At 31.9% G+C, this 13893-nt stretch overlaps 1 protein-coding gene across 1 annotated transcript; it reads left to right on the top strand.

Moving 5' to 3' along the window:
* Positions 1-1260: 1260 nt before the first annotated feature.
* amrt (TM2 domain-containing protein 2 amaretto) lies at positions 1261-3491 on the top strand. The gene has a single exon (XM_040723334.2). The coding sequence runs from the start codon at positions 1571-1573 to the stop codon at positions 2210-2212; it is 642 nt and encodes a 213-aa protein (XP_040579268.1). The 5' UTR covers positions 1261-1570; the 3' UTR covers positions 2213-3491.
* The last annotated feature ends 10402 nt before the right edge of the window (positions 3492-13893 follow it).

The following is a 13893-nucleotide window of genomic DNA, read 5'->3' as shown; positions in this document are numbered from 1 at the left end:
ATACAGGATTCATTGGCAAAAATAAGTTCTTCAAAAGATAGACTCAAGCTAAAACCACCTGAAGAATGCAAAATGTTTGAAGCAGTTGATGGAAAAGTACCGATATTGATTATGAGATTAAAAAAAATAATGACTTGGAGTACTTATGTCTTATGTGCCATTTGGTCCAAGATGGGCCAATTAAAGGAGATTGATTCATTTTTTCTCGCAAACCTGAAAAACTGAGCTTAGTTCGTTGTAACACTACTGCAACAAATATTCTTAGGCCTTATTGTCAATCTAAACCACCAAACGAGAAATATAGTAAAAAGATCTACTAGTAATAACCCTAATTGGTATTTCAATTTGAAACTTCTTGTAAAAATTGTATTAAATCTATACGCTCCTATGTGTTTTTCTATTCGAAAAAAACATAACGTGGAGAGTGGTTCCATGCTTTTGTTCGAGCAGTTATTGCTTGCAAGGAATATGTTTCAAGAATTGCCATCACAAATGTCGACCTTCAAAAAGCTATTTAAAAATGATTCATACTTTTCTCCTTTTGAGGGAATTTTGTTGAACGGCATATATGATTCTAACTTAGAAATAAGAAAAAAAATATTAGAAAATTCCAAGTATCAATTGTGAAAAACCCAGAGAAATTTCGTCACCTCTCCTCCTAAGAAAATATTCAAATGAATAACTAATACTTAAAGCTCAAGGAGAGCGAGATTTAGAATTAAATCAATTCCCTAATCATTCTCAAAGTGTGAAAAGACTAGTTGCCCCGACTTCGAGGGTTTCAAAACATGAAAATGGACAGAAAAAAAGCCATTCTAGTATTCTGAATAAGGTGAAATCGTTCAATAAACTTTCATGTTAATTCAGAAAATGTAATTTTGATGACAAATGTAAAAAGAAATAGTCGATTATCAATAAAATATTTTGTATAAATATGATTTTGATTATATCTTACTTAATTTATAATCTTTGGAAGGGCTATTGCGCTAAGATAATTTCTTCGGGGCATATCAAAAAGTAATTATTCTCGCAACCTCATACTCTTTAAAACGACCGTGGAGAGTTTTGAAAAGAATTAAAGTGAAACCAAATCTATTTTTGCAACCCTTAGGTATGCCAAATTCACCCTTTAAGTGCGCATTTTCATACTATTTCATTTTAAAAATAGTGGGGACTCTAGTCATGAATTACTATATATAGTACATATAACTACGTAATAGACAATAATAAAAATATTCGAATAAAGAAGTAAGGTGTATACTTCTCGATACATCCCAGTAATGAGGTGAAAAAGGTGTCATCGTCTAACATTGTCCTTATTGAGTATAATTTGAGGGTCAAAGAATGTAAAATATGACATTAATAAAATACTGTGGTTAAGAATGATCAACCTTCCCCGGTCTCCTCTAATTATATTATATTTATTTAAAAGTAATTGATTGGAATGATGACGTACAAAAATAGTCAAGAATGACGTCATAACTTTGTAGAAGTAAAATCCCTATTCTTAAATAACTAGTGGATAATGAAATCCATGGAGTTGGAGCGCCTGCATCTGTCGTGTTGAGTCATGATCCAGATTATTGTTCTCACTCTACTTTGTTGGTTAATTGGATTGAGTTCCTCTTCTGAGTGTGTATTTCTGGAGAATGAAGGGCCAGACTGGAAAAGCCCCGCACTGAAGAAGTCGGATTGCCCTTGTTTTCACGCTCATACGGATCCAGAAGATCCCCTCTGCTCCTCCCCACTCTCATCCAAGAATCCGCTCTCTCCTCTCGTTCCCTGCTCACATCTTCCTGAGGACTTTATCGTCTGCAATCCGCCCTTGGATTTGGAGGGCAACACGACTGCCCATGAATCCCTAGGCTACGGCTGTCTATCCTTTGGCGGACAACGGTATCACGAGGTTGAGAAGACGAAGGTGTGCTGTCGGACCATTGATTGCATTGAATGCCGTGGTAATCGCACATTCCTTCGAGACGGATTCCCCTGCATCAAGTACTCTCACTACTATTTCCTCACGACGCTCCTCTATTCCATTCTTTTGGGATTCCTTGGCCTGGATCGCTTTTGCTTAGGGAAAACAGGGACTGCAGTCGGAAAGCTACTTACTCTGGGTGGACTTGGAGTTTGGTGGGTCGTGGACATCGTTCTTCTCATCACAGGAGAACTTATACCTGAGGACGGCTCCAATTGGGTTCCCAACGTGTAAACACCATGACGATTCTATCCTCTATAATAGATGACCTTGTCATATCTCATCCAAATAAATTGCGTCCCATCATTCATATAAAAAAGGGATTACTTATTTGTTCGCAAAGACTTATGGACTCGCCATGGCGGACTTTTCCCTATTCCAGAGACAGATTTATTTAAGGTTCAGGATGAGGGAAAAATCTTGAAGATAATTCCCGATCTGAGCAGGGTGCTATCCCAAACTTTGAAACCCAATTTCATTACTCAGGAAGTAGATGCAAGAAATAACCTTGCTCTTTCATCCGAGGTAGTTTACTCAAGCAATAACTCGCCTTTGACAAAGGCTCGGACTCAAATGGCAGAGCACATGTTAAAGAAAATAGAGGCGCATCCCAGGAAACCCATTCATGTTGAGCCTGTATTGAACATGAAGAGACATGTACACACTCTGACTCTTGAAGAAGCGATAATTTCCTTATATTCGGAAGAAGAGTCAAAGTGCGATACATTTGGTCAACTCGTAAAGGAACGTCCTAGAGCAGAACTTATTTTTAAATTAATGAGTAATGCCTTGAATAAGTCTGTGATATTCGACTCCACATACTCCACTAAAGTCACATTCATTTTGTACAATGCTGCACGAATAAAACAGATTTTAATGGAGTACCTCCATGCCTTTGGCTCATTCCCTGGCCATGATGAGATACATTTTCATGAACTCCGCGAAGAAGGAGTTTTAGCTATTTCCTATTTGTGCAAATATCCTGCATTGCTAGAAGAAATACGTGCTAATGGATCCATACATAATTTGCCTTTATTTCTAACTGATTTTATAGTGGAATTTAGTAGATACTATAGGAATACCCGTGTTCTCCGCGATGAGCTTCATTTGAGAAAACTCATGGATGCTAAAATACATTTTTTAAGATCAGTGTTATACTTAATTCATCATATTCTTAGTATCATGAATATTACGTGCTTGACCTCTTGGATTGAAGAATTATGTGCGGAATTTTTAGCTTCTGAAATAGACTGAGACAACAAATCACTCATCTACTATGATATGTGAATCAAAGTATATTTTATGATCCAATGTTTAGTTTTCTTCTTTCAAATTTTAAAATCATAACTATTCATTCAAATGTACCATGAATTTAAAAATAAATATTCATTGCTGTAACTGAAGTCTAAATGAAAAATAGGTTTACTTCCAGGTACTTTTCGTATCGTAATTAAATTAAATCTTATTATACTTATGTAATATTAACAATAATAAATTTTATTTTTCCATGTTATTAAACTTTTTTAAGTCTTCTTCTCTACTCGAGTTATTATGGCTCTCAGCTAATTCAAGTAATATATATATACAAAAATAAATTTTGTTTAAACTGACTTTATAATTCATATTTATCAATATGATCTTAATAATGAAAGCTTATTATATACAAACAAATATCAATTATATTTTTAGAAACTAGAGATTAATTACATCCCTTTGTTATTGATATTTAACATGATCAATAAACGGTGATAGTTGATCATTTTTACCGTCTGCAATATTATTATAATTTAGCTCTATAAAACACATGTTTGTTTGTTTTTATATTGGATACACTGAAATAAAATATATCTTGAATTGTAAGAGTGGGTTGCATCAACCAAATTATGGTTAAAAGAGAGATTAAATTGTATATTTACCACCTACTTAAGCGTTGTTCGTTGTATTTTATTGAAATTTGAACTACTGAGATCATTTCAATGGTCCTCTTCTTTATCTACCAAATCCTTCATTTTCAAAAAATAAAATATAGGAACAAAAAATCATTGTGTATAAAAAAGTATTACTAAAACAAATGTCTTTTGGATCTAAATATGATATGTTTTTTTCTTTTGATAGTTTCTTTCCATGAATAATAAAATCTGTTCTTGGTTTTGTGGATAAAAATATAGACTTTTAAAGTTATATCCATAGAAATAGTACCATAATAATTTCAACGCGACAGTTAAGTAGGTAGATACAAGGATTAAACTTTCTTATAAATGTATATGTCCGGTTTTAAGGGGAACCAGTAGTTAATGTTGAAAGTCGACTTAAAATGAATTTTATCCAAATAATTAAGAAAGACAAAAAACAAATTTGTTAATTAACAAAAGAAACAATTAAAACTTATTAGATAGGAAATTTACATCTCCCCCCAAGTTAACGACCAGACTAAATGTACTCTTATATACAAATTTAATCCTGGTGGCTCATATTTTAACTCGTTTCAAATTGAACTTTATCAAATTCAGATTTTCTTACAAAGTATGTAAATGAAGATAATCATTTATGATTTCAAACTTATAAGAGGGGGCAAATTTTTATAACGATGAAGTCATTTGGGCGGCAGTAGTTTTTTTACTTTTTTTTTAAAGAGACAAAAGTTTTTGTGTACATAAAATGCCCGATTACAACTCCAGTATTTTAAATGTCACCGACTACAGCTCCAATACAAAATTTTATAATAATATATTTACAGTCTAAATAAGGACTATTAAGTCATTGGACTATAGAAACTATAAATATATAGCTTTAGGTAGTTATTAATTATATATATGTAGTAAATACTTGTGCCAGGTATAAAGAAAATATTTGGAATATAAAATATTCACATTCGACACTTTTAATTGTGTTAGAATTTCTGATATAGTGAAGGAAGAAACTCAAAGGAAAATTGCAAAAGAAAAACGTTTTAATTCCTCCTAGCTAATTTCATATTATAATATTTTATGTTTGGTATATATCTGTATATACATATAGAAGTTTCTGAACATAACTTATGCACTCAACCAAGGAACGACAATACACCACCACCTCTCACTGTAACGTTACACTATTCATGGGCTAAAATAACAATATCTGCACCGACTGCATGTCTTTAAAGCACTTTTGTTCTCGCTTAGTTTGTTTCAATTTATATTGGGTTACTAATATCAAGACAATACAGTTTATCACTTAGAACCGCCAGAAATGTCATTGGGGGAGTACATCCTCCTGATTAAAATTTTGTGTGAAAGTGAAATATGTTGTTCAAAACTTCGACTTTTTTGTCACTATTTGAAATAATTCTTTGTTGTCAAATTATGGTAGCATTCGCATTCACGAAAAATGGTTAATAGAAACCCTTACTAATATCAATGTGTCAACCATCTTCAAAGGATTATCAAACATGCTTTAGAAATGTCAGAAGGGATTGATAATCACTACGTCTCGCTTATCGATTTCATCTCAAAAAAAAAATTTTTCTTCGCATGGAAAAAGTATTGTTAGATATAATGTCCAACATAAAATTCGAAAAGATAGAAGTGTACTAAATAGATGATGGATTTTCAAAATATTTAGTTCCAAGTTGAAGATATTTAATGACTATATTAAAATTAAGTACATCCTCCTGATTAAAATTTTGTGTGAAAGTGAAATATGTTGTTCAAAACTTCGACTTTTTTGTCACTATTTGAAATAATTCTTTGTTGTCAAATTATTATTTTTTTTTTTGCAAAAACTATAAATTAATGTTATTTTTTTTTTTTTTAAATGTTGATTAAAAAAATATAGAGGTATTCTTTTAACATTCTATACAAATTAAATTTAAATTCACACAATTTTGTCAAAATTAAACATACACTTTTCCCTAAGAAAATCCAAGTCACCCCCTGGTGAGCCAGATACCATAATAACATGGGGTCCCGTCCTGGATCACCTTAATTTCTACACTTGGTGACGCTCTCTTACGTCACTAGCTGGATATGTTGAAAATACATTATTGAATTGCTTAACATCATAATAACATGTTACAATTGTTGGAATCTCGTTTAGTGTATATGTATGAAAAAGTGTATCTCTTGCTAACTTGTGAAATATGTATGCTTTTTTCCCTTGTTTTTGAAAATTCATCTCCAGTTATGCTAGAGCATTTTGGGAATGAAAAAAAACAAAAAAATCAACATAGTAGCCTTTTTAATATAAAGAATGTTTTGATAGATGGCAGTTTAGTTGTTATGACCTTTCATTAGATCATCTACAAGCAGATTTCACGAGGCTAAGTGTGAGAAGGAAATAAACAAGGACTTAGGCAAGAAATACTACGAAATCGATCCTCAATTCTACTATGAGTCGAGCAAGGACTTACAATTATAACATATCAACACATCCTCAGGGTTACTCTCTGTCTTATATGAGCACAGTCAAATGTTAAATCCGGTTTCGTATATATATATATATATATATCGATGATAGCTTGAATGTTGTAGAAAATAAATTTCACTCATGAGGAATATTAAATAATAATGATAGAAGCTTAGGGAAAGAAAATTCAACCCTCAGTTTGACAAAAAAAATCCTCATGTTTTCAACACCTGTGATTTCTGTCAGGAGATATGTCCTCTCTGAGGGAGAGTTACGATATATTTTATGAAAATATATCAGAAGTGGGTTTAAATTTTTATATATTTAATCATGGCTCATGTTCAAATTTATTTATTAATTAAAAAAAAATCATGAAATAAATGTTGTCTAACATTACACAGAAAAAATAGTCGAAATTATATTATGTTTTGATATGGTAGTACCAATTTGAAGTTGGTATTACATAAAGTCGTGCGCGGAAAACTGCCCTGGAGAAAATTGCCAAAGGAAGATTGTTCTGGAGAAAATTCCCATGTAGGAAAATTGCCTGTATTTCTTATATTTATCACAAATATCTTAAATATCTTGTTTGTTCCATTCTCCAAGGAAATACCTTCAAATGTGAGTAATAGTATTGAAATATTGGAGGAAGAGGGGCGGGGAATAAATAGCTTAGATCCCCTTCAAATATGGTTGAATACTCTCCGCCCTCGGATTGGCAAGTGTTTCAGGTGTAGTGTGGTATTTTTAATAACCATCGCCAATTCATCCAAGGAACCCTTCTAATATCAAAAAATAGTCACATACATACAAAGAACTACTGTAATACCAAAAAAAGTTTGAAGCCCTCGGGTTGGGCGTGGAAGTCTCGGTAGTATCAAAAACAAAGAGTCAGGGACCGAATCAACAAGGTACATGTCTCACATTCGCTAACTTTTTTAAAAATATTATAGGCTATCTTAGTTCAATTTATACTTCTGTAATATTATGTACTTCAGCACGCATATATTGTTGACATTTTTTAAACCCTCCTTCATTGCATATGCAATATAATCATTATGCATTTTTTAAAGATTAAAAGCGTAAAGTCCTTTCGTTGAGCGAGGACGGTATTCTATATTTTGTACAATCCATAAAATGGCTCTGGCATTACCTCAGTACTTTTTCTTTTACAACCTCCGCGACTCTCATGGTATAACCCACAAAAATCTAAGCTTGTGTCTAGTTCGTGACAATCAATTTATAAACATAATTGTTTGTAACATACACATATTCATAAATAATATCTACAATTTACTTTTCAGAATAAAAAATGATGAACCCAGGACGAACATTGGGTTTGAGGGGATTCCATAATGCAATTAATAAGTGTGTTACATCTTCACTTCCTAATCTTTGGCATCTAATTGAAGCATTTAAAAAAGAAGAATTTTTGTCCTGATAGAAGCTTATTCAGCAGGATAGATGTGATATTTTTCAACCAAATAAAAAATATAAAGAAATTCATAAGCGTATTCTCAATATTGCTAGAAAATATGACGAATATGATGATAAAATTTTGTTCTTAAAGGATTTATTATGTATATTTTTCATTTATTTTAAGTCTTTAAAAATTGTTTTAAGAAATGTATTGTATTATTTTATGTAAGAATTTATAAAATATAAATATTTGCTGAAACAAAATTATAATCATTAAAATTTTATTTTATTTACCATCTATTCACAGGATTAGATCAATTATTTTCAACAGAAATCATTTAAATACTCTAACCTTTCCAAAAGAAAAAAAAAGTAATTTAAAATTGAGTGTACCCATTACAAAATTAAATTAAAATAAATTATTCATATGATTATTGAAATATAAATAATGTCATTTGCATGTAGCGTAGGATCTATAAGATGAAAGAGTTAAATGGCGTAAAAACACAAGGATTAAGACCTCCCAATACACCGAAGAACACGAGGGCGTGGAACTATTTTTGTTAGTAGAGGAATTCCTTGGATGTATTGGATGAATTGGTGGTGGTTTTAAAGGATCCAGGGTACCCCAAGTACCATGCGTAACCTGAGGATTCGAAACTATTTTTTGGTATAAGAATGGTTCCTTGGATTAGAATTTTCCACTGGGCAGTTTTCTTAGTACTTATAAAGTTATTTTTAAGAATAAATCTATCTTACACATGGACGCACATTTTGAGTTCTCATATGCTGTCTCATTTTTTCTTCTTCTTAGATTACCTTGGTTCAGGAGAACCTCTACGGACCTTTAAATTGCACTACTTAATAGCAATAATGCAAAATACGCGTTTCCTTAATATCATTTTTAACTGATCAAAATACTAGTGATAGTACCCAGCATTGTCTGGAGTATTTAGACATCGGCTAAAATATTAATTTGCTCTAATAATATAGGAGATAACATCCCAAGAAATCCTCAGTGTCTCCGTTTCTTATGAGCACACTCACACGTAACTACTCAATACTTATAAAAGTTCATATCTGTTATGTCATCTAGAATTAAAGCATAATAATAAGAGTTTGAGAAAATACATGTACACGCCTCCAATATTTCATTAATAGGACAACATTACTATTATTTTTGTACATTTTAAAATTATTTAATCAATTTTTTACTCGTAAAATCAATGAACGTGCGAAAGATACTTTTATAAACTCAAGGCATTGCTAACAAAATATATATTTTGTTTAAAAATCCCAACTCACTAACGAAGAGTTAAGGATCTTTATATTTTGATCCATAAAAAAAATGAACCTTCCATCCCTTAGGAAAGTAGGATACTTTTGTGTGAACAGCAGATAAGGGTTGTTACTAAGGAACTAAAACTCTACAATTTCTTTTACAGAGTGGGGACCCAAAACTTGCAGTAACATTTTATTACAGTTTTATTGCGTTATTGTTGACTTTGAGGTTTCACTACCGAAACAAAGACAGCTTAAACATAAGTAAACAAGTTATGTTTTTATCCCATGTCTCTTAGTGTAAAAATATATGAGCAACAACAAAAGGGTAATTCGTGTGCGATCTCCTTCACGGCAATGGCAGTGCTGAGAAGGATGAAAAGACCATTGGAATCTCCGTCCAGATTACTTTTAACATCAAGAAGTCTATGAAGGATGGAAAGGAAAGGGTCAAACAGACAAGAAGAACCAAAACTGCAGCAAAAATATGCCTAACTTCTGGCTTACCTCGAATATGCCATCATCTAGCCTTGATCTCAATTCTCTAGAATTTGTAGTAGGAGGGGGGGGTCTTAGAGAAAAAAGGTCTGTCACACCTCTCATCCAAATATAGATTCATCATGATGGCCTGGTACTCCATGAACACGGCCTTCATCGTTAGGAGCTGCAAATCTATTTGACAGTGTGTCAAGGCTGCAATGCTTGTGAGAGGAGATAATGGATACAAAAGATAGTATCTAAACATATCACAAATTGGTTTTGAATAGTCTTTTCTTGATTCTATAAAATCAAGTTTTGTTTTTAAATTTGGTCATGCTACTGCAGTATTATTCATAAGCAATCTCTTCTTTTTTGATTGATTTCGAAGAAAAAAATATGTAAGATCCTTAAAATTATTCCCTTGGATAGTTTCAAAATTTTCAACACAACGCATAAGTTTATTATACCGGCTTTAGAAAAAGTAATGCGACCTTAAAAAAATATAGTTTTAAATAGGTGTTGTTGAATAAACCTGTAAGTTTCTATTATTTTTGAATAGCTTAGATTTTAAGCCTTTGATTTAGGTACACATTGTAAACAGTAATTCTGTATGTATTGCAATGGAAGCAAGAAGAGCCATCATAGGCAATTTAATCCCCTCCGAGAGGACCACATTGGACATAATGAAGTTCTTAAACGTCAGCAAGGCCACAGTCTGTCAGGTCAGAAATCGTTTGGCTGATGGGGATAACTTTAAGGACAAACGCAAGAATAGAAGACCCACCAAAGTCAAGATATCATGGAGGTCTTTAATGCCAACCCAACGATGAAGTTGCAAAGTACGCCAAGAAGAATAAGTTGCACCGGTTTTCAGTGGGCAAGGTCATCCGAAAGGCTGAAGGAAGTTCGCTTAGAAGAATTGAGAGGACACTTCTGCCCAACGTCAAAAAAAAAAAAAAAAAAACAAACAAAACTCTTTCTTCAGCTATGACAATAACTCTTGAATAATCTAAAGGACAACAGCAACTGGATAATTTTTTTATTTGATGAAAAGACCTTTACCATTCCCTGTGTCTACAACAAGCGAAGTGATCGGTAGGTATGATTTTGCGAGACTGACAACAGTATCAGTACAATCCCCAAGGCCAAAAATCCGGCCTCTTTGATGATGATGTTGGGGCTGTGGCATCAACTAGAGAAAAAATGCTTACAACTTGGTTTCCTGTTGGATACCAGTTATCCGCGCCCGACTACTTCTTAGTGTTGAAGGAAAATGTGGTCCATGACCATGAAGATGTCCAACAAGGCCAAGTATATTTCTACAGGACGGAGCTCCGGCCCATATTGCTAATATTGTACTTGGATTAGTAGCAACATGAACTTCTGGTTCAAGAATCTTTGGCCCACGGAGCCCAGATTTGAATCCACTGGATTACTCCATTTGGTGGCAAATTGAGAAGAAGGCCTTCAAAGTCCGCCACCCGAATATTGACGCCTTGAAAACATCCGTTAACCAGCAGTGGAGGATCATGAAAAAGAACTACGGTGCTATTGTGTGCAAGGGGTTCCGGAGGTGGTTGAAAACTAACATTTAGGCTGACAGCGGCGAGATTCATAATTAAATCATTTTGACCAATTAAGAGTATATTATTGACTACTTAGAGGTAGGTCTCAGTTCTTATTCTATTCCCGGTAGTACGAGTATTTAAACGCGAGTTAATTCGAGATTCCCATGGAACACATTATAATCATTTTGAGTACGTTTATGGAACTAAAAATGGAGGATATATTATTGCTCTACGTGTCAAATATATATTTATGTGTATTGACATATAAAGTATTTTTTCAAATTGTCGTTTTTGGCCTTCGCTTGAAAATGTATTCATATCCATTTGTCATATTTAATGACTCAATCTATGTGTGTATATAGGTATATGTTTGTATATTTATTATATGAGTGTTGTTCTCTCTTCATATTCTTTGAGGAAATGAGGCAAGGAACACTTTGAACAATGGAGGCTATCCCATTTATACATTACATACATATATATAATACTTAATTATTATTACTCATTCAAATATTCAAAGATCTATTGATTACATTGTAAACTACCATTATAAAACAAATTTAGGATGGACTCATTGGGGATTGCAAAATGCTTAGATGTCCAAGAAACACGAATACTTAAAGCCCTCACTACATAATTTATTTAGCTGAAAAAACATTCATGTGTAATGTTGATTGTCCGACATTTATATCGGTACAGTGTGCAGCAACATAGATTCATTTTGCCAAAAGGCAATAAAACAAGTTTTATATATCAAAAAGTTTTATAATAAAAGTACAAATTTAATGTTTTGTTTTAGACAGTTTTGAAAATCTTATCAGATAGGCGTTGGAAGCAGAGTAAAATTGATGATTAAAAATAGAGCAATTCCTCCCAATGTCCTAGTTAGAGTTTATTTGCTTCATCTTATAGCTGTTCTCAGCTACTTTAATTTAACTTGTTGTTATGAAACAACAAGTGTTTTGTCACCCGTTTTTAGGACTGAAGACTGCAGTCCAGTTGAGTCTCAGTCAGGTCCAGTTCAGTCTTGAATAACCGTCCTAAAACTTATAATGTCTTTCTTTCACTTAAGTGCTACTAATACTGGAATGAACCGAATAAATAAGGACTGATACGGCGGCACCTAATAACCACTAAGCTTTTCTCCTTTCCAAAAATTCTTCAAATTTTCTAGATTAACATGTTTATTTTCGGTTTCTTTGATTTGTACATAGCGAAAATGATACAATTTACACTCCTAAGAATATTTAAGTTATATATGAAATACTTTCAGCTAATACATCTTCTTTTTTTTTTTTTTTTCAAAGAGACTAATGAAAACCTTAAGAATCTGTTTTACTAGTCAGAAATGAGTTTTCGGAACTTCCACTTTTCATACTTTTAAGTATCCTTCAAAGTTGTTTTAAAAAGTTATATGCAAATATTCTTGTGCCCTTTCTTAATTTGAGAAAATCCAATCCAAAAAAGGTCGCCATTTTCCTAGTTTTATTTTTATATCAACATCACGTGGTATTTTAAGCAAGCCTTCTATTTATGTATAATATTTAAAATTAAAAAAAAATTCTTTTGAGTAAAAAAAATGATGGATACAACTCAAAATCAAATGTAGTTATTTGGTTAATGACTTTTTTAAGTAAACTCTAAAAACATTAAAAAACTAATCTTTCAAAATTATGAGTTTGTACTTATAAATAAATTGTCAAGTTCAGATCGGGCTTATAAAATACTTTGTAGTAAATTTCATTCATATAATATGAAATACTACATCCTCCATTATTATTTGAATGTAATTAATTCATAACAATGATTGTGTATTAATATGTTAAATGCCGAGATAAAACATCATACAGATTGTATTAATTACTCATACTCCCAATGCAAGAGATTAGAAGGATCAAGATAACATAATTTTAAGTGGATACAGTCAATTGATTCGGGATTACATAAAGTTGCATTTATTTATAGGGCTCTGATTGAACTGATTACACTCATTCAAGTTTATTGTGATAATTATTAAAATTAAATATTATTCACTATTATTAAAATATGCTAGAGAATTAACTTTAATGATTATCAAAGACGAATGAATCCTTCATTTTGAGTGTTTTCATAAACATTTTCATTTTCAACTTTCAAGCATGAAATAATCAATTTGAGGTAACATGTTTCAATAAATACCCCTTTCAAAACAATACATTTTTTAAAATAGGAATAAAATATTTCCTCATAATTTACTTTAAGTTAGAGCATAATATCAAGGGGTTCTACGTACATTTTCTTCAAGAACACATAAAAAAATAATACCTTAAAGTTACAGATCATGTTTTTGTTTGTTATTTTGTTTGATGAATTAAATATAATTTGGAAATCTAAACATAGAACAAAAATACACATTACACAATTGATTTTAATCAAGCAATGCATACGTATACATAATGTAGATAAGTAGATTATGCAATTTCAATTAAGACCCTAGAAAAATAAACAATTTCAAAATTTAAACTCTAGCTTATATTGTTTGTTTTTGTATAAAGTGAAAAAAACACTATAACTCGGGCAAGTAAAACTTCATGTCTGAGATTTTAGATAATATTTATCCCAGAAGGTAGGATGATGTTTTTTATAAACTTTCGTTCAATTCTCGAGAATGGTTTACTCTATGAAGAAAAGTTATGCATAAAGTTTTCTGGAGTAAGGAAATAGAGCATATACATATTGATGAAAATCGTGTATACTTTGTACATATTAAAAACTAACCGGAAAATCAACATGGAAATCCTGATA

This window comes from Lepeophtheirus salmonis, chromosome 13 (genome assembly GCF_016086655.4).
Source record: "Lepeophtheirus salmonis chromosome 13, UVic_Lsal_1.4, whole genome shotgun sequence".
Lineage (NCBI taxonomy): Eukaryota > Metazoa > Arthropoda > Copepoda > Siphonostomatoida > Caligidae > Lepeophtheirus > Lepeophtheirus salmonis.
Note: the sequence above shows the minus strand (reverse complement) of the source record. Positions and strands in the feature narration are given on the sequence as shown.